Source organism: Misgurnus anguillicaudatus, chromosome 12, assembly GCF_027580225.2.
Source record: "Misgurnus anguillicaudatus chromosome 12, ASM2758022v2, whole genome shotgun sequence".
Lineage (NCBI taxonomy): Eukaryota > Metazoa > Chordata > Actinopteri > Cypriniformes > Cobitidae > Misgurnus > Misgurnus anguillicaudatus.
The window spans coordinates 7,679,068-7,699,996 of record NC_073348.2 but is presented as its reverse complement, the minus strand read 5'-3'; the positions used below and the strand labels follow the sequence as shown (position 1 = coordinate 7,699,996).

General features: G+C 39.2%; 2 protein-coding genes and 1 long non-coding RNA gene across 4 annotated transcripts; 1 reads left to right on the top strand and 2 right to left on the bottom strand.

Annotated features, from left to right (window-relative positions):
- Positions 1-496: 496 nt before the first annotated feature.
- LOC129416911 (P2X purinoceptor 7-like) lies at positions 497-2,679 on the top strand. The gene is made up of 4 exons (XM_055171344.2): positions 497-877; positions 972-1,041; positions 1,581-1,732; positions 2,241-2,679. Exons 1-4 carry the CDS (start codon positions 747-749, stop codon positions 2,401-2,403), a joined length of 516 nt encoding a protein of 171 aa, XP_055027319.2. The 5' UTR covers positions 497-746; the 3' UTR covers positions 2,404-2,679.
- On the bottom strand, positions 2,425-7,991 carry LOC129416909 (uncharacterized). 2 transcript variants are annotated; one of them, XM_073873854.1, is made up of 11 exons: positions 6,987-7,991; positions 6,359-6,561; positions 5,946-6,213; positions 5,631-5,786; positions 5,448-5,524; positions 5,035-5,215; positions 4,862-4,931; positions 3,427-3,605; positions 3,020-3,191; positions 2,676-2,824; positions 2,425-2,562 (listed from the first exon to the last, which is right to left on the bottom strand). In XM_073873854.1, exons 4-9 carry the CDS (start codon positions 5,746-5,748, stop codon positions 3,022-3,024), a joined length of 795 nt encoding a protein of 264 aa, XP_073729955.1. In that variant the 5' UTR covers positions 5,749-5,786; positions 5,946-6,213; positions 6,359-6,561; positions 6,987-7,991; the 3' UTR covers positions 2,425-2,562; positions 2,676-2,824; positions 3,020-3,021. The 2 variants fall into 2 exon arrangements, with proteins under 2 accessions (XP_073729955.1, XP_073729954.1); XM_073873853.1 differs by lacking the exons at positions 5,946-6,213; positions 6,359-6,561; positions 6,987-7,991 and having other exon boundaries at positions 5,631-5,839.
- A 10,646-nt stretch (positions 7,992-18,637) lies between these two features.
- Positions 18,638-20,684, bottom strand: LOC141369153 (uncharacterized). The gene is made up of 3 exons (XR_012372720.1): positions 20,067-20,684; positions 18,958-18,998; positions 18,638-18,772 (listed from the first exon to the last, which is right to left on the bottom strand). It is a non-coding gene; the product is annotated as an uncharacterized lncRNA (long non-coding RNA).
- Between the last annotated feature and the right edge of the window lie 245 nt (positions 20,685-20,929).

Genomic DNA, 20,929 nt, shown 5'->3' with positions numbered 1-20,929 from the left:
CAAGGGAAGCCGAGGCTCGTCCACCAACCTCCCGTGCGCCACGGCCAAGGGTCCTGACGGATGAGGTCCTGGAAGACAGAAATTTGTAGACTACTGGTCGAAATTAACAATTCTTTACTGTCAATTAATAGAACATTAAAACAAATCAATTAAAACTTTAAAAAATAAAAAAACAATGCAAACTAAGTCTGTTATTTTAACTTGCCCTTAAAACCGCCAAACAAGGTCCTGTCTGAGCTGAACAGCTCCTAAAGCCGGTGGTGCTGCCCACTGCTCCACTGGCACTTCTGGGTCTGGGGCCAGCACGTCAAATGGCACAATATTCATCTCGGCCATGTTGTGCAAGACGGCACATGCCAAAATGATGTTACACACCTTCTGTGGCGAATAGAGCAACGTCCCCCCTGCGTGTGCCAGGCAGAGCCATCTACCTTTTAAAGGTCACGTATTATTAGCCCTTTTAGGGTTATATTTTAGGTTATTATGTCCTTAAGAATAAATATTTGCAGTAAAAGTACCCAAAAACAAGGTCTCTATATTTTTTCCAGCTCCTCTTTCATGAGCTCTGTTCAGAACACCTGGTTTTGGCCCGTCTAAGTAATATTCATGAGCCTCTCTGCTGATTGGCCTGTTGTTTTCTGAGTGACGCTCAGCCGGCCCAACCACAGTTAACTAGTGTAATGTATGCCGTAGGCACGCTGTGCCTTGGTAATACACACAATATCAATAGAAAAACCGATAAGTAAATGATGGAGACTACTCGGGGAAATATTTTTCGTCCTTACATGTTTGAGCCAGAGTCAGACCCGGAATCGGCGCAGACAGTAGAGAACAGACCACCTCCTCAAACGCGTTTACAACAGGACGTGTCAGAATGGTAATTATTTTTTATATCAACGAATACAAAGACATTTTTTTTCTGATACAATAAGTTGTAAATCTAAATTTGGCTTACATTTTTGTTCCAAAAGGTGTACTTGTGGTAACTGTGCACGGATGTCCACAGAACGCAAGAACACATGCTGTAAGGAGACACCCAAGGTAAAATCGTAAAACTATAAAACAATGCTTTATTCTTGCAAAATGATTTACTTTCTTCTAACAAATTGTAAGGGGGCGCTTTAAAGAAAGCGATGAAGATGAGAATCCATGTGCAAAAGGTGTTTTATTGTAAAATCCCATAAAGGGCCAGCAAACAAATCCAAAGGGTTAATCCAAAATCAGAATCCAAATACAGGCAATGTGTCAGGGCAGGCGGCAGTACAGGCAAAATCCAAATAAACAGGCACAGGTCAAAAAACAGGCAGATACAGATTAGCAGATAAACAGATACAGAACACAGGCAGATACAGACAGGATGTGGCGATGTAATAATCAGCCAGGAGCAGGTGAACAGGATGTGACTTATATACAAGAACAAACAGGAAGTGTGAAGTGAAACATGGCAGGATGTATATCAAAATAAAAGCCAGAACAGAACAGGATCTCAAAATACAAGTTCAAATAACAAAAATACACAGAATACAAGAAAACACAGAACAAAACCTTACACAAATGCTAAAAATGCTCATGTTCATTAGGTTTTAAGAAGAATGAACCAAGTGTTATCACCTCCAAACTGCATGATTGACCATCCTGGTCTTCAGGCTGTATGCTTGGATGTTTATTCACTACAAAATGCATACAATATTTACCGGGCTGATTACGGGCGTTTGCGACTAAGTACACAACGGTAAGTAAATAATAAATGTATACATTTGATGAAGAGTTTGTTATTTAGTGGTGTGTGTGTGTTTGTGTGTGTGTATATATATATATATATATATATATATATATATATATATATATATATATATATATATATATATATATATAACCTAAATGAAATTATGATGCATTTAAAATATTACAATTGCGTTGTAAGTTGTACGTTTTTGGTACCATGTGACATATAATAACAAATTACAATGAATTTGGTAAATAGTACAAACTTTATTACAATGATACTTCTGTATTTATAATATGATAAGAACAACCACACTGTGTTGCTTACTGCTGTAATATTTATGGAATTTCAACATGAATATTTCCATCACAATTCTGGTATTATAATACCTCATGTAACGTATTTACACATGTTTATATGTACAAGGTTTCCTTATCTAGAAATATATACATTGATAATAGGGATTTTTTTGTCTGTAATGCACACTAAATGTTCATTCCCCCTCCACCAACAGGTGTTACAGGTATCTGGCATACAGGAGCTTTGTCAGCTGGTGCTGGGGCTTTTTGGGCCGGAGAGTTAGGGTTGTCTTTCCCTCATGTGTTGTCCTGCGAATACGGCGTGAGTTCCCTGAAGCTACAGGCAGCTACGTAGGGTTTAGACCACCTCTCGACTGAAGCGTGACATCTAGCCAGCGATGACTTCATCCTTGGGAGGACTTTCATACTGAGAGGAAAGTGGTTCTGGTATTTTGATCTTCTCTACCTTCATGATGTATGGTCTAGGGTCGTCAAAGACATTCTCGAAAAGGACTTCCATCAGCTCCTGTACGTAGTCTAAAAAACATTGTTTACCTTTATTAGCAATTGTTTATTGCTTATTGTTTATACCCTTATGTTCACTTTGCACTTTTAAGTTTTATATAATAAATAAAGATTTTTATACTTACTGTATGTTTGCCCTGTTTTTACTGGCTTTGCAGTGCATACCCCCTTCTTAGATTTTGGGAACTTGATTTTGTAAATAGGCTTTCCAGAAGCTGAGACTGCTTGTGTGCGGTGAGCATTCTCATTGAAGTGCATGGCCGCCAAGTATAACCTGAAAACAAAAAACATCAAATATGTTTTATGTTTGAAGTCTACAGCATTCTAGACACAACATGTAACATGTAGTTAGAAACAGTAGTCATGTTAAAAAAATTATTTTGATGACCTTAATATAAAATAATATATAATATAAATTTGTTGTAATATAAAAGTATAATCATTACATGAATATTATAAGATATATTACCCTCACAGCATTCCAAGGTAAGGAAAGACAACGTTCTTTGGGGCAAAACGTAAGATTACACTGTGAAATGCCTCCAAGGAAGAAGTCTGATGATGGGGACTCAACTTCTCGACATCCTTCAGGACCCTTTTGTTCATTAATGTTTTATCCAATTTGTAAAGTGGTTTAGAAGCTAAAATGCAAACAATATTACAGAAGTGTTGTAATTACTTTTAGCAAAAGATAGTACAAATATATGTAGTGCAGAAATTGATAAGCATTAAAATTTTTATTTTTGCCACAGGTACACATTAACAATAAAAACACGCATAGTAGCGTCTAAGTATTCCATGTTTACATTGTAATAAAAATGTATCAACCAAAATAGATCATAGAAAGATGTAGGATTGTGCATATTATATACACACCTGGCTGCAACCACTTGCTCGGGTCTGTGCTGCTTTTTTCTGGATGTTCACATTTTGGAAAGAGGGGGTCTTCGTGAGTGTGGATGTCTTGCAGGTGGTTGACGAGTGACTTCCACTTTGCCACTTTCTCTTGTCCAGAGGTGGATGATGTTGCAGTCCAGTATACGTGGTTCTTGATAGAGCCCGACCGATATGCGTTTTTTTTGGGCCGATGCCGATACAGATATTAGGGAGTAAAAAAAGGCCGATAACGATATATCGGCCGATATCTTTGTGTATACTATAGTTCAGTACACATATACTGCAGTATATTATACTACAGTACTGTACATAGAATACACTATATACTTTAACATAATATACTGTATATGAATAAATACAATGCAATGCAATGCAATGATCACTCACAAATGTGGTGATCCAACACTTATATTGATGTGACAAATTATGTACTATAGGCAAGAAGTTAACAATAAACTTTATTATCCAAAATGAGTCGGATATCAGTGCACTAAACAGTAAACTTGACTTATTATAAATAACTTTAAAACACAAAGAGAACAAAATACATAAAACTTGCATCATTTGCAGTTTTGACAAGAATAACGTTATAAAGAGAAACTTATGAAGTCATTGATTATTAGCTTAACAGTAAGTTGTGTACTTCACAAATTTGTTAGCCACTCACCGTTACGAAGACAATGCTTGACGGAGCACATACTAATGTACGTACGCTATGTTTAATGTACAACGTTTTTATAACACAAACCCAGGGTCCCGTGCAAACTTTAGACTTTTATAAAACTAAAGCGTCTTCGCTCCGCCTCTTTTATTTAGCAAGGGTGTAGAGTTGCGCGAGCTTATTGAATCAATTGCTCTGAAATTAGCATGTTAACTAACAACACAAGCAGCAGTAATCTCATATAGTGATATATAAGTGCACGGCTGCGCGTAGTTTAAACGTGTCATTTCTCCGTCTCGCGTCATTTCTCCCGCTTGCGTTTTAACTCGCAAGACGACAAAGAGACGGATTAAAAACACAAAATGTAAACGGGAATGCGTCTCTCTTGTCCATTTATAATCCAATCGACCAAAGCGCGTCTTAATACCAGGTGTAACAATGTTGTGAAGAAGACACTGCGTGACTGCTTCCATGCCACCTGAACTGAGAGACTGACTGAACGTGAAGGGGGTGTGGCATTGAATGGTGTCACTACAGTGAGTGACCTGGGTCACCATTAGCAACCAGTATGGCGCACTCTGCTGGACAAACAAGTACTTACATCTTTCAAATGCATTTAATGTGTTCTGTAACAAACGTTTATATCGGCGCATATCTGCGGCTTATACGCCGATACAGATATATCTGCGACATGCTCATATCGGCCGATAAAATCGGCAAAACGATAAATCGGTCGGGCTCTAGTTCTTGATACTACGCTGCGATTTTTTCACCTCTTGACAGTCTTTCTCTTTTGCAATCTTGTCCAGTTTCTTTGACAAGCCTGTATACCAATGAAAATTTTTTGACAAAGGGCAAATTAGACAATTTTAATTCAAACAGAGTACACAATCACACAATCATTTTTTAGCAAAAAAAGTCCTCACCTTTTTCCAGATGCCAGATATCATAAAACTGTTTGATATTGTTGTCTTTGAGATATTTTTGTATTTGTGGGTGACGGTCAGTGACAATGTAGTCCAACTCGATACCACGTGCTGCCAGCATTGCAAGGTTCCTTTTCAGGCCCTCCAGTTCCATATGGTAGCTACCACCAACTTCGTTACTCTGGTGGTATAGAAAAGACATGGGTGTTTAAAAATATATTTCTATGTTATTCTAGCAATGGTTGCTTGATGTCTATAAACTATAACATGGAACTTAATCATAATCAAGTTTTTCAACATTAAAAAAGTCTATACTGACTGTGTTATTTCTGTCAAAATCACTTTGGAACATATCTACGTCATCAAGTAATAGCCACTAGCAATATTTTCATTCTCGTGCACTTCATACTGACCTGCACCAATTGAATATCAATTATCGTTTCTTCCCGAAGGTTCATCACACTGTAGCTTCCGTACTTTGCAGAGTGTCCTGAGGGAAAACACGAAAGAGCAAAAATAAATAAAAAAACAAATGCTATTTCTGAAAAGATATAGCATTAATAACATTTTGAAGATGACAAACAAGAATTTTATACCTGGTGAGTCCGCCCTCATATCACCTCCAATTATGGCCTTGTCATGTTGGCTCAGACGCTGCAGAAGTGTCTCCTGGTCCTTCCCCCATTTATGGATAATGGTTGGTTCCAGGTACATCCGGGCATGTCTTCTAAAAGTGTCGTATTTAAACAACGCTATATGCATCGCATTAAAAATCGAATGAAAGAAAATGCACAAGTTATTACATACACAGATCCGGAAAAAAGTAAACACACACACACACACACACACACACACACATATACATGAAAATAGAACTTTTGAAAAATAGAATAAATATAAATTGAAAATACCTTTTCAATCTGAATAAAAGATGCACCACTAAAATATATGGCAGCTGACAACTGCAAGTTCCCTGCAGGGTTGCTTCCAAAGACAGGCTGGCTCTTCCATTTTCTGGAGTACTGGCAGTGCGGGCACAGTTGGTCTATGGCCAAGAAAGTTTCACGTCTTAGGGGGGTGACATCACAAACTCGTTGGCACACAGGACAGGTCTCAAAAAGCTCAAAGAGGCAGCTTCCATAAACAATGTACTTGGTGTCGCTGTATCCATTTGTGGGTCTGTTAGTCGGAAACAAAGTGATGGAAACTTCTATTTTATGTACTTTAGGAAATGTAACAACATTATTTCTAGTTACATTTTATAATATAATTTGAGGACTTGTATGTAATGTTAATAAATTGTTTTTAAAAAAATTACACTTACAACACCTGTGATGATTCTGTGACTATAGTCACAGAATCTTCTGGATTGTATGTGGAGTCATGAGGCTCAGGAATATCAATTGATGTGTCCTCCTCTTCATCCTCCTCAAGGCGTGGTCTCTTTGCTCTTTGGTCAGTTTGGGTGCTTGCATGTTTGTGGGTGATGGTCGTGGTGATGGTCGTTTGAGAATCTTGTGAGATACCCTAAAAATAAAAATAAATCACTTTGATTTTTGAAAACAAAACAAATAAACTATATAAATAAATACATTCATACACACATAAAACCCTCCCCTACATCTCCCTCCTACAACAAAGTTGATTTACATGATGTACTAAGGCCGTATCTGTTGAAATACAGTTACCCATGGAAGTACTAAATGTTAGTAAAACACAAACACGGAGACTGAGATGACTGAACCTCACGTGTTTACCTCAAAAATGAAAGACACCAACAGCGACGGTGTTTGTAACTTTCACCATATTATATAAAAAGTTGTGGCTACCATAGACTGTAAAGTTACGAAGCATCGCGTTATCACGTTAGCGTTGCATAATTGTTTCTTATATAGAATTTTGTTTTTCTCTGCTACATAATATAATTTAAAATGTGTATAAAGTTTACTTACGGGTTGTGGATTTGAAGTCGGACCCAACAAAGTAGGGACTGCATCAGCTTTGATCAGGAGAGTCTTGCAGAAACCCGCATTGAACTGGGCCAGATTGACGAAGCAGTCACTTGAGAAATGTTTGGAACAGACGGATATTGTTGAAATTGCGGAATTTCCGAAAAAATTAACATTAGCCACTGGTCTCGTATATTCACGTTTTTCGGAAGCTTGTGCAATGATTTGTTTTCAAAACATCCCTCGATTGAACAGCGTTTTCTTGACATGGTGCGATATTCCTCCTCGCCTTACTCTACGGTTCGTTCTTCTCTATTGGTTGTTTCTTTGACAGAAAGGGGGTGGGGCGGTGGACTGTGGACAGTGCTCGGGGTGGAGACTGAAGGCGGCGACTGTGACTCGGTGACGTAGCAATTTTACGGAAGTACAAACGAGATGTTTTTACTCACAGCAACTTCAAGCAGGCCATGCACATTTGAACCTTAAATGACTATTTTGAAAATTATATGGTACTTACATAGCCCCTAGTCCTCAGTTATCATGAAAAAAGCCACAAAATTTCAGTTTTGACCATATGGGACCTTTAAAAGCCCCACGCAGCGCTCCACAGTGGCTCGTGTTCGTGCATACGCGTGGTTGAAGTTGCGCTCCTGATGCGTCTCGGGGTTTGGCACAGGGGTTAAGTTCAAAAGGGGATAAGAGAGGTTAGGAAAGGAATATATTTTGCAAACTAAATTAGCTCTTATTACTCACCCAAAAGATAACCAAGACGCCTTAATGCGTCCTCCTGCAGTCGTCTGCGCACGCTGCTGTGCTCAAAAATGTAGGCACCGTGGGTGCCATCTTGCCACAACATTTAATATGCAGAGTCTGGCATCACAAATTATTTGCACATTGACTGAATGATAATTTTTGCGGTTGATGTATGCGTAATCATTAACCGATGGTGGTTTCAGACGCACGTGGGTACAGTCAATTGCACCTATGACATTGGAATCCCAGCAATCTCATAAAACCCCCTTTTAATCATTGTTTGCTGGGCATTGTCATTAGGGAATTGTATGTAATGTGGGATGAGAGTCCTGATGGCAGCCAGCACGGATGACAGCGTGCGGCTCATGGTGGGTTGGGATATGCCAGACCTGTCTGCAATCTCCTGTTGAAAGGTTCCAGTGGCCAAGTACCCCAGTGTGGAGAGAACCTGGACTGGAATAGGTAAGGCCCTTGACCGCCGGGTTTCACGTTGGAGGTAGGGCTCCAAGTTATTGCACAGCTCCAGGAGAAGATGCCTTGGAAGACGGAATCTGTTCATTAGCCATTCATCAGATTCATTCAGAAGATAGCGCCTATCCCTGAAAACTCGTTCCCTTCTCAAGGGCGCATATGCGTCTTCTAAAAGCGCCAGGTCAGCCATCATTGCGAACTGGTGTATGGTGGAAATCCGGTTTAAATAGCTGTTTGAATGAGCAAATTCCCTATCACAATGCATTACTTTACAGCACGTGTTTTGAAACAATTAGCACTTAATTTCGTATCAAGTCACATCTATTAGGGTGTAGTGATGATGATGTGATGTGGAGTACCATTAATTCAAATTAATAATTGCATGACAATTTGTAATGTTATCATTAGTATTCATATGTTTTTAATATACTTGTATATTAATGAGGCTTATTGTTATTTAGAAGAATGTCCTTATTATTATTTGTATTTTTATTATTTCTTCAGTCAGGATTATTTTTTGGTCATTGAAAGCCTTTTATTACTGAACCCAGTCCATGCGCACCTATCTCTCAAACGTCAGGTAAAGCGCACAGGCTCGCAACTGCTTTGATAAAGTCTCAAAAATAAAAAATTGAAGTCCATGTTGCATAAAAATAAACTAGGTTTTTTTTTTTACAATGGGTCATAATATATCATATAATAATATAATAATTTAGTTTGTCAGTGCGTTTTGTGGTGTTAGGAAGTGTTTGCGCATTTCTGCACTCAGAATGTGCGTACACCACCTCCTGAGCTGGCGTAGGATTTAAGCATGCCGTACACCAACGTCGATATTAATAAATCTCAAAGTCACCGTGGTTTTGGGTGTACGCCAGGTGTACGCTGGAAATTTGGTGTACGCACTTTTGATAAATGAGGGCCATTGTCTCTGGACATCTCTTCCTTATTAATAGTGCCTGAACAGATGTAGTCATAGCACCATTTATTAAAATGGGTGGTGGGCCCCCTTGTGCTACACTCACAGCAAAGATCTCTCCTCAAGTCCTGCAATAACACAGAAGTTAATTGTTTGAATGGTTTTCTGGCAATGTAATTGTTATGTGGATGAGGAGTCTTACAGCAATCATAATTTTTTTTAATTTAACACTATATTTATTACACAATGCCACTAGAGTGCTTTTCTGTTTTAGTAGCTGGCTGTGCATTATCCCTAACATATTTTTATACCAAAAAAAAGAATAGAATATAGAACTTAATTAAGAACCAAACAGAAATTAAAAATATGCTATTATGAAGTACTATTTAATTATAATTTCTTTGAAATTAAGTACTTTTATCAATGTTCCTACTACCACCTACACTGTACAAAATAAATTGTTGGCTCAATGAATTATTTTTTAGTAAATAGTTCCACAGAAATTTTACGTTCATTAAATTTCTGACTTCAAAGTGTTACCTGGATTGTTGTTTTTTAGTTGGCCCAAACTTGACTCAAATATAAAAAAGTATGTTTGCTCAACTAGCTTTATAGTTCATTCAACTAAAATGTTTTAATCAGTTGAATCTTTAAAAACTTACAGCAAAGACTCCCAAAACACCCCAATGACCAGACAGACGAGGCAAGTATAAAATTTAACAGTTTTATTAAATATTAAAACAAGGGGATAGGAAAAGGGGGGGGGAATTTAAATACAAAAGACTTCCTGGCGTCATCTCGCCTTGCACATGGGCCGGCGTCAAAGTCTTCGGGCCTTCGTCTCTCCGCCGCACACACGGGGCATTCAGGTAGGTACACAGGGCTTTTAGCTTTGGGCGTACAGGTGGATACACTGGGCTTTAGCTCTGGGCGTCCAGGTGGGTACACGGGGCCTTTAGATTTGGGCATACAAGTGGACACACTGGGCTTTAGCTCTGGGCGTACAGGTGGGTACACTAGGCTCTTTGGGCGTTCAAGCACAAGGTGGCATCTGGAAGCACTCAACAGATGAATAGTTATGCACAACGACAGGCATCTTGAAACACTCAACAGGTGAATAGTTATGCACAACGACAGCCAATGGATTTTCCAGCACTCTCTCTTTGACACCAGGCACAATAATCGAATCAGTCCTTACTTTATACAGCCACAGCACCACCACCAGATGGGGAGGAAGGTTGTACTGGTCCTTCGGTCGTGTACTTGTATGAAACGGCTGTCCAATGCCACCACTCGACCCTTCATAAGCAGGGCTCTTCCCTCTGCCTAGAATATGACCACTGACAGACACTGATGACAGCACAGCACTACAATTCTCCCAGTGCACTCATTTCAATAAAATTACTCACCGCAATCCTCACACTCACAGTGAATTAAGGTCAATGTCACGGCGTCGACCTGGGTTCAGAGTCCTGAATAGGTGAACGAAAGAGGCAGGAGGGCAGCACGTGAAAGCGTAGAAGGCACGTTCCTAGGACTCTTTCTCCTCCGCTAACTCCCACAAACATCAGTGACTCAAAGCAGACTGGGTGGTGAATAAACACTTGATGCTCACTCTTCGTACAGACGTCCCAATTATCTGAAGCTTTTGTCCAACAAATTGCTTCACTCTCCTCCGTCTCCCCTTCCTCTCCTTCTAGGCCCTTTCCACATCTCCAGTTCCTTCAAAACACATAAGATCACGACAGCACTGCAGAAATGAATGGCCTTTCACTTATCTCTGTATTTAGTTTGAGCCAAATATCCATCTTTCCTTCGCCTAGCCTGTAGATCCACACGAGAACGTCTCCTCCAACACACCGGTAACTTCAACCTCAATCCCAGCACACGCCGGAACAAACTTCACAAAAGACAATATGGACGGTAAACACAGCACTTAGCTTCGCCCCAATGGGTATGTACACATCCGTTCTTCGTCTCTCATAAATCCTCTGGGGTTGAAGTAACTTCTCTTCTCTCTCTTTCCCCCATACTGGCCGATCCCGACTCTCTCCTCGAGGTCGCCCCGCTGCTCTGTCTGTGTCACTGCCCTCTCCTCCATGTTCTCCTCAGATGATGGCTTTTATAATCCATCCTCCACCTGTGTGACCCAATCACCGATCCATGTTCTCCACACTTACAGCTGATGCTCATCTCCTCATTAAAACCTCTCATGAGTGTTACATAAAAATTGGTCCGGGCGGAACCAATTCCGCCATTTTCGTTCCGCCCATACAAGTCAGCAAATAAAAAAAATTCAGTAATGATTTACTTTAAGGCAATCTAAACATATACTTCACCTGTTAGGAATTCTTTTCTGAGAGCTGCATTCTCTCCAAGGAAGTTAATACAGAGAGTATTCTTTGGAGAATAATTTTTTTGCCGTTTCCATTGCAACATGCACCTTTCATAAAAACCTTCTCTTGTGACACTTACATTAAATGTTGATGTGTGGTCTACACATTCTCCAAGCTCTGTGATAATATCAGACAAGCTGAAAAAACAGAACACGCTAAATTAAACAACTACATAACAACAAAATACACCAAACAGCTTTGTAAGAAAAGATAAAGTCAGTCAGGTGTCATCAGATATATTCCATTTATACCACGGGTCTGTTGAATGCTGTATTCTGATTGGCTGAGAAATGTTCTGTGGGTGTGCAATAATTTCTGATAACTGCACACCTAACTTGTTAAATGTCTTAAAAATAGGCACCAGAGCAATGTTTGTGGTAACCATGGTATAAGAGGAATAATTGACTCCGATCCTTTGAATTATTTGAAAATAATGCACACCCACGGTGTAGCGGCACTCCGCTTCGCGCACTGCAACTTGGGTTTGCATTATTTTCTTATAATTCAATGGCCCATCGTCAATTAATCGTTACATAATGCACACCCAAGGTGGTAATGCCATTACACCGTGGGTGTGCATTATTTTCAAATAATTTAAAGGACCGGAGTCAATTATTCTGCATATATCACGGTTACCTTAAACATTGCTCTGGTAAATCATTCAACAAGAATACAGCATTCAACAGACTTGTGGTATAATAAATAACTAAGGCTATGTTCACATCTTAGAGCTTAATTTGTACAGATCCAATTTTTATATTTGAATTTAGACTGGACTCGACTAATTTAAAGGTAGGGTAACACATTTTGAAAAATGCTAACGGTAGTCGCCTAGCAATGAAATCCCGATCTCACCTTCAAGTCAAATTGCCATCCAAAGTCACGCCTCTTTCAAAACACATGAACACGCACAGATCAGACAGTCACATCTCATGTCTCATTCACCAGTGAGAAAACTTTGCAGTACAAAGTGAATAACACTTCCAAAATAACCAACATAAACAACTGGTTTACATCAGAATTAGTTTAAGCACACGTTCGGTTGTGTAGATGTAGTAACTATATCGTTAAGCTAATCCGTAAACGAACACAAATTTCATAAGCAACACAACGTTTCATCAAAGTAGAATATCTGAATCCATCTCAATACAAACATATTGCGTACCTACCTTACCAAAATAAACAGTGCAAAGACACTTACAGACCCTTTGCCTCCTGCAGCTGTTAGGATCTCGTGGTAAAGCAGTAAAGTTACTGATGTTCATTTAGGTTTTTGCTCTTGCTGATCCAGGCAGTTTTTGCTGTTGTTGTTTTAAAAGATGCCTTTAGTTTTGTGCCTTCTGTGTAGGTTGTCAACTCAGCAGAAAAGTTTGCTGTTCTCACTGTTTACAGACAGGAGGTGAGCGCACGTGAATGACGTATGGTGTCTGCGTGGACTCGCTGCGTGGTGGGCATTCAAATTACGCTTACATGTGAGGGACAAAAAAGGAAACGTTCCTTGCGGACCGAAATCTATGATTTGTTGAACATTTTTTGGTCCTACGCCTTTCACAGATGACATACATTTCTACAAATACATTTAAACAACGTAACAGTGATTGCTATCAGGATGTGAGGAGACTTTTAACCAGCATAACTAAAAATGTTTCAGGATCAAATCAGTTACCCTACCTTTAACCTAACCTGAGACTAATAAATAATAAGGTTAAAGGTGTTAAGAAAAAGGAGTGTGTTAGCTGTAAGCGCTGCAGTCAATGTGCAGCTGAATGTGTGCATGTTTTTATTTCAGTTTGATGGGTCAGGCATTGGTTAGTGGTGTAGTGATACAATTGATAAAATGGTTCCCAGGATCATACCAGTGGAATATTGCACATAAGACTTTGAGCATGCAAATATTTTTCAAATGCCATTGAGAATAAGGGTGGGAAGTACTGTTAACATAACTTACTACATTAAAAGCTTAAAAAGCTACATATACATATACTGTCATATTACACTCTGTTTAGAGAGATAAACATACTACAATACAAGTATGCATACAAATAACTTTGTTAATGAGCTAAGGAACGTTAGCGGTTTATCCATTTTTGCTTTTCAATGGATAATGTACCTGCTGAAAAAAACAGCATACCAGCAAGACCAGCATATGTTGTGTTTTGGTGCTGGTTTGCTAGTAAACACCAGCTAAACCAGCATCAGCACCAGCATTAGCACCAGCTAAACCGGCAACAAACCAGCATTAGCACCAGCTAAACTAGAATTAGCACCAGCATCCCATGCTGGTCATACCAGCATATGTTGTGTTTTGGTGCTGTGACCACCAGCTAAACCAGCATAATTCCCATGCTGGTCCATGCTGGTTTGATGCTGTTCTTTTCAGCAGGGGTACCCATTCCCTACTGCTCACACATCTTACATTGAGCATTGAAATGCAGTGAAATCTTTGCTTGCGTTTCTGGTCTGAAGCAATAACACCTGTATTTCTCCACCTCTTTATCAGGGACATCTTGCTATGTGCATTTGCCCTCACTGCATTTGTATATAGAAAACAATAAAAAAAAAGATAGTTATACTTTGTCATACAACAGTGTTGATTAAAAAAAAACATGATTGTTATTAAACACGTGCAATTTACATATGTATTTTTTCCCTCTAACTACAGATCAGAAAAGACAATTTCACTTAAGCCCTTAGAAGAAAATACATATTGAACATTAATTCTAAAGAAGTCTTGCACGAGTCTGTATAGCAGCCTCTATGTGCTGGATTATATAAAAACAACTTACTGACTACAACAGTCCTGAGGTAGCCTGGTTAGCCAGACCTACATCAAGATGTAAGGTCTGGCAACTCTTCACACAAACGGCTCAATGCAAGGGGCGGATATAAGGTTGTCCCTCAAAATGCCTCTGCACGCAATAGGATAGCGCTATGACCAATCAGAGCAACGAAGAAGGTGACGTATGAGTCCCCTGCGTTTCCCCACCAGTGGAGCTAATTGGTATATCAAACTTTTACCGTAACCAGTCGGCAAAACCCCAAACACATCTTTCTTGCTTAAAAAGGACTTCAGTAGGGTTATTTGCTCTTCTCTCAAAGAAAAACATAAGTCTAAGTCCTCCAGAGTCGCGGCCAAAGCCGCTTCAAAAGAAAGCTGTTCGCCAGCAGCAGCAGCCATTCTTTGTTTTCAAGTAGGAACCGTCGCAGGCAGCTCTGTCGTCATCATGTTAAGCCCGCCCCACATACGCTACACACGATGTGATTGGCCTGACCAAATTTTGGTTTTTGGAGCTTTAAGTGTATTGTGAGTGCCTAGACTAAACCCTGGCAGCAAATATATTTTGCGGCCGCTAGGGTGCGTCTAGATTTCTAGGCTAGTCCTGAGGGCCAATGCACGAAATGCCACTTTTTGGTTTGCACCACTCCAGTTAATTTTTTAGCCAATGAGTTCACCAAAAGCTTTCCCAGGATACGCCACAAAGCTACTTTAGTGGAAAACCCCCCAATAATTCCAAAATAGGTTACCTTTTTAACATACACAATAACAGAGTATTCAAAATATAATACATTACAAGACAAATTGTGTGAAAACTGCAAGTTCTTGAACTTACCAACTTCTTCATTTGTTCTGGCTGAGCCTTTACTTGATTTTCACACCTTTCCAGATCAGGTAAATCTGACAAAGGAAGATTGAATGAACTGATGTCTGGAAATTCATCACTCTGCAACTGAGCACTGTTCTGTTTTTGCTGATTTTTAAGAACCATGACAAGTTGTTGCTTGATGACCTCTTGTGCTTTAAAAACTTCAGTCAGCAGGGCTGCAAAAAACAAAAATAATAAAGGAGAATAAATTAACAGCTTGTTTTTGTATATGGTTTGTGGTAGGATAGAGTCAGTTAAGGCTTAAATATTTACCCACTGGACAACCATCCAAAGAAAAACAATTAAATTAAAACAACTGTGTGTTCTTTTATGTTTAAAATAACAAGTTAAACTAAACAAAAGAGTTAAGTTAATCTTACTTTTAGTTGAATTAGGCCTTTAAAAGATAATAAAGTGGTGTATACTTACAAACACATGAAGAACTGCAACAGGTGCATTCTCCATCTTGATTAACTGCGCTGGTACATGGACTTAAATTATTCCTAGAGGTGTTGGGACTTGTAATACCAAATGCACGTCTGGATGGAGTTCTCAGGTCGTCTACTATAGTCAGTGGTGGTGAGGGTTAGGGTTGCCGCGGTGACGTAATATTCCCACCGGTTAATCGGCGCGTCACAAACTCGGTGATCCCGGTATCACCGAGTGGGAGGGGCTAATAAATGCGCATGCAGACGTGCACATTTTACTTTCACTTTTGAATTACCCAACTGTTTAAATGCAGCGCTTGCGTACACTGCATTAAATCATGTATGAATTTGCGTGAAATGCGAGTGCAACAGCTGGTTTACTTAAGTGGTTGAGTCAATGCAGTGCAGGTAATTCTCAAAGAACCCGCCAGTCCCAAGCAGAGCAACCGGCTACTTCTCCATAAAAGCGCTGCTTGAATGATGGGTTTAATATTTTTCTTGATGAAAAACACAACAACAAAACGATCTCGTTTATATTAAACATCTTATATGTATATTATAACAAAAACGAGCAAAGCACGCGGCTTCTGTCATCATCTGGTCAGTCAGCTCGCCTTGCAAACTCTGACAAAAATTAATGAAATCTGACACCTGCGGCTGCTCTGTGACGTGACGCGCGTTCAGCCCCGCTGAATTCAGACAACAGACACATTAAGTTGTAAGTGTTTGCTCTCTCTAACGAAACTAAATGAGTTAATTACTCGAAAATATCAAAACGACGGTGAAAGACGGTGTCGCGGTGGGCAAGTGATATAACCGGTGAGAGGCTGAAGCACCGGTTATCACCGTTTCACCGACTATCGCGGCAAGCCTAGTGAGGGTACCTGAAAATTCATCAGCTGGGTAGTTATATGTCAGTGTTTCCCCTGGGTTTTCATCTGGGGGGGGGGTGGTTGGTTGGGTATGTATATACAGGGGTTAAATTGTGATTTGTTATGTGGGAGCTCTGTGGGGAGGGGTACTTCGAGGGGTAACATGTTTAATCCTGATGACAGCAAAGCCACTGGTGTGTTTACATGACATTCTGGACTTCTGATAGGATTTGATAAGTTTCAGCTTTAAATCTGTGTCAGAGATTGACCCAAAATATTTTAAAAAGAGCATCTTAAATGATGCAATTCTATGAGTTTGACACCCTATATCCATTTGTTGCACATGTCATTATGCACAATTGATCAAACTTTGAAGGAAGTTAAAAGAATCAAGCTCCTTGAATAATTCTAAGCATAAGATGCTATCCCAAAAGACTTAATTATCAAGAAAAGGTACAACACACAGTACTGTATCAACAACATGTCGATACAGAAATTAGCCATAGAGATTCCCTATGCTGGTCAGCAGCTAGTAAAACAATCACTATAGGTTTGATTTGTGTAATCAATATACTTTATTTTACTAAACTATACAATGAGTTATATCCAGTGTTATCCAGTTAACATACTGTAATTAGATGAATGACATACATACTTTAGTCTTCTATTAAGCTCTCTCAACGTGGGCACCATTCTTACCTCTCTCTCTCTCTCTCTCTCTCTCTCTCTCTCGGTCTCTCTCTCGGTCTCTCTCTCCTCTACAATGTCAAAAGATCCTGCGTGCTCGTTCTTGAAGCTGCTCTGAGTTTTTTTGCTTGAGCTGCATATTTTCAACTTGTGCGAAGACGTGTTTAAAGGGAAAAGCGCATGTTTTCACGGCAATTGTGCCGCCCGATTCGCGTCATTCGCAAATTCAGAAATATGACAGCATACAATGTTACTGTTACACAGAGTTACTACAAAACATGTGCGCGGCGCGGGCATGTAGCATGAGAGAGGGAGATAATGCGCGCGTGTGTGTGGGAAAGTCATGATAAACTCGATCAGGCGTCTTCTCTGTCAGTAACATCCGTGACTGTTGATGTTTACGCAGAAAAATAAAGCATACGGAGGCGGACTTTCAAAACACTGTCACCAGTTATGGGAGAGAGAGGCGCGCGCTGCACAGAGAGAGAGAGAGAGCATGCATAGTAAACTAAGCCCAACAGTAAAATATAAATGTGCGCAATCAATTGGATAATTGTAAGTAAACGCGCAAACACTGACAGAATCATGCCATCGTGGAAATAAGATAAATAACATATTACTTGAGGGCTGTTTAGTTTGTTTAATAAAATAACAAATTGTTCTCTGGCACTTCATAGAAAATCAAATCAAATTTACTTGACCTTCAAGGGGGGCGGGTGGAGCCGTAAGGAGGGCGGGGCGCCCCCCTTATATAATGGTAGGGGAAACACTGTATGTGATAACATTGTATATTGGGCAGTGAAATAACTATTGGTTTCCGTTTGTGGTGACTGCTGACTGACATAAGGGATGAGATTAAATAGATCCTGGAATTACGCCTGGTATCCCATATCCTAGTTTTGTGCAATAGGCCCCAGGTTATTTCTTTTTCTTGTTTATGGATGTGTTTTGACCTTGGCCTATATAATGGACTATGTTTATGGATTACCTCTGGTTTTGTAGATTTCCTTCGATATTGCGTTTTGGATCTGCATTCGTGTCTGGCCTGCCGATAACAGGTAAAAAATAAATAATTTATATTTTTGTATTTTATTTAATAAGCAGATACTTTTATCTTCTTCCATTTGCATATTAAATAAACATTACTAGCATTGTAAGGTTTATTTCTACGAAAAGAGATAACAGGGAGAAAATGAGGAAAACATTCTGTGTATTTATTTATTAGAGCAGGTTACGAATAGTCATATGACATGTTTTTTTATTTATTATTAAAAATAGGCAACAGCATTAAACTAATTTCAAAATGCATAAATAACTTTATGGATATAATACATTTTATAAAATGTTTTGATTATAATTTAAGTATAACGATTTAAAAAAAACAACTAATTCAACTATTTACAATTCAGGCTGGAACTCCACTCTACTAGTGATGTTACGCACATGCTCGATTTGCAAATTAAAAGGAGCCATTTGGGCCAAGGTGTCACATGCACATGTGTGGACCTCTGATGGCAGAAAAAAAACTCTTGGAAATCCTCTGCAACCAACTGGAGGCCATTCTGCCCCTCAGATACACCAATGACCTGGATCTCTTCAGAAACTGGTTTGGCATCAAGAACCTATATTTAATGGAATAACATAAATGAAATAGATTACACTAACTGTTACAAATATCCACAAATAAAATTACAGTTGAACTTGTTTCATTGGCTTATTATTGTACTTCTAAAGAAAACTGAGTGATGCATGATAATTATCATGAAAATAAATAGTAGTGTGCCCTATAAAACGTGTACACGTATACCTTTATAGTTGTGTAGGTCGATTTATTCAGTTTCTCCTCTCCTGTAAAAAGGTAATCAAAATGTATTTATTGTATAGTATTGCAACAGTAACAGTGTTATGCTTCATTGTGTTCTATAAAGATTGAATGTCTTTGCTAGCCAAGGCACACACTAAATTTTGAAGTGGTGCTTGTAGGTAGGTAGGTAGGTAGGTAGGTACTAAACAAAAGTACACCACACTATTAATTCAACTTGTGTGCTACAATTCAATTCTTCTGAGCTCATGCAATGGGTCTACTTGAGTAAAAAAATAAAAAAAAATGCATGAAATCTCATTGTTCGGTATTTTACACTTAATGCCTTGTTTTCAGATTGTTTATGATGAAATAGAACGGTTTTGACTGAAATTTGGACATATGATGCTGGCCTGAGAATTTTCGGTTTCTGTTGTATCAGCCCCCACCTCTACAATGGCTGTATAGGTGCACTGGAACAATCCTTCCTAAAATGCATTAAACTTTCGTTTACAAAGATGTGAAACTCACCGAGTGGTCAGGGGTGTTCACATATGCTCACACAAAAATCACTGCAAAATGTTTCCAACAGGTGTTTTACCATTCGTTGTAGACTTGTGGACCTATTTTTCCAAACGCCTCACACCCGTACATTCTTCCGTTGAGAGCTTGAATAATAGACACTCCAGCCCCGTTGGTTGCGATAATCCTCCTTTGCCAATTGCAAGAATACAAACAAAGTTCCCGGCGGCGGAGTAATACCATACCTCACAACACATCTAATACAAGCCAATGGAATTGGACAAAAACACCATAAAACCTGTTGGAAAGCATCTTTTGGAGGGATTTTTGTGTGAGCATATCAGCGAACACCCCTGACCACTCAGTGAATTTCATGTCTTTGTAAACGATAGTTTAATGCATTCTAGGAAGGATTGCTCAGTGCACCCATACAGCCACTGTAGAGATGGGAGGTGATACAATAAACACCTGAAAATTCTCGGGCCAGCATCATACGTCCAAATCTCAGCCAAAACCATTCTATTTCATCATAAAGCTTTGTTTTCAGATGGTTTAAGTGTAAAATACCGAACTTGTCCTTTAAGTGTACTTACCTTTTAATAACCCCTGTCAAGGTTACATAGTCTCCAGATTAAATCATCTTGGGTTCAGTCCCAGCGAAAACCTTAGAGGGTGGAACAAGGGCTTCATCACCAAGCTTTTGCAGCTATTCAGAAATTGTGGCGGATGACCCCTTGAAGGTCAGACATTTTCAGCCAGGAACGGAAGAGATGGCATGATTTTTCAAAACATAATTACAGCCCTCCTGAAACTTGTACTTGTTTGCACTCTGGGGGCTTGTATACATGCTGCTGCCATCCCAAAGTAATAATGGTTTCTGCTGAAATTTTTCCATCTGCCACTTCAACAGCAGTATCCCGGCAAGATGTTCTCGAGGAGATGCACTGAACTTGAATTGCTTGAGGCTGGTATATGGATGTCTTCCCCTTGAAGCCATTCTACAGGTAGAAAAAAAAACAAAAGCATTTAAAGGTTAACCCAAAATTGAGAATTCTTTTATTTACTCACCCTCATGTTGTTTTTAAACTTGTATGAGTTTCTTTGTTCTGTTTTACAATAAAGCAAATATTTTGATCAATTATGGCAGGCACACATTTACGGTACCCACTGACTTCCATGGTATTTGTTTATCTACTATTATGAAACGCCAAAGGTACCGCCAACTTCACAATAAAACACTGCTATGACCGCTTCACCCAACAGTTCTATTTAATATCATTGCGCCCTTAGCAGCACATAAACATATAATGAGACAAAGTCTGAGAACTGTTTGTTGTTTTTATTTGAGCTTTCATGTTGTTGTTCGCAGTCAGGTTCTATTTTTTCTAGCGGAAGGAATGCTTTTATTGATTTAACTTCATGAAAGTTGCACTAATATATTTTTTACTTTAATATT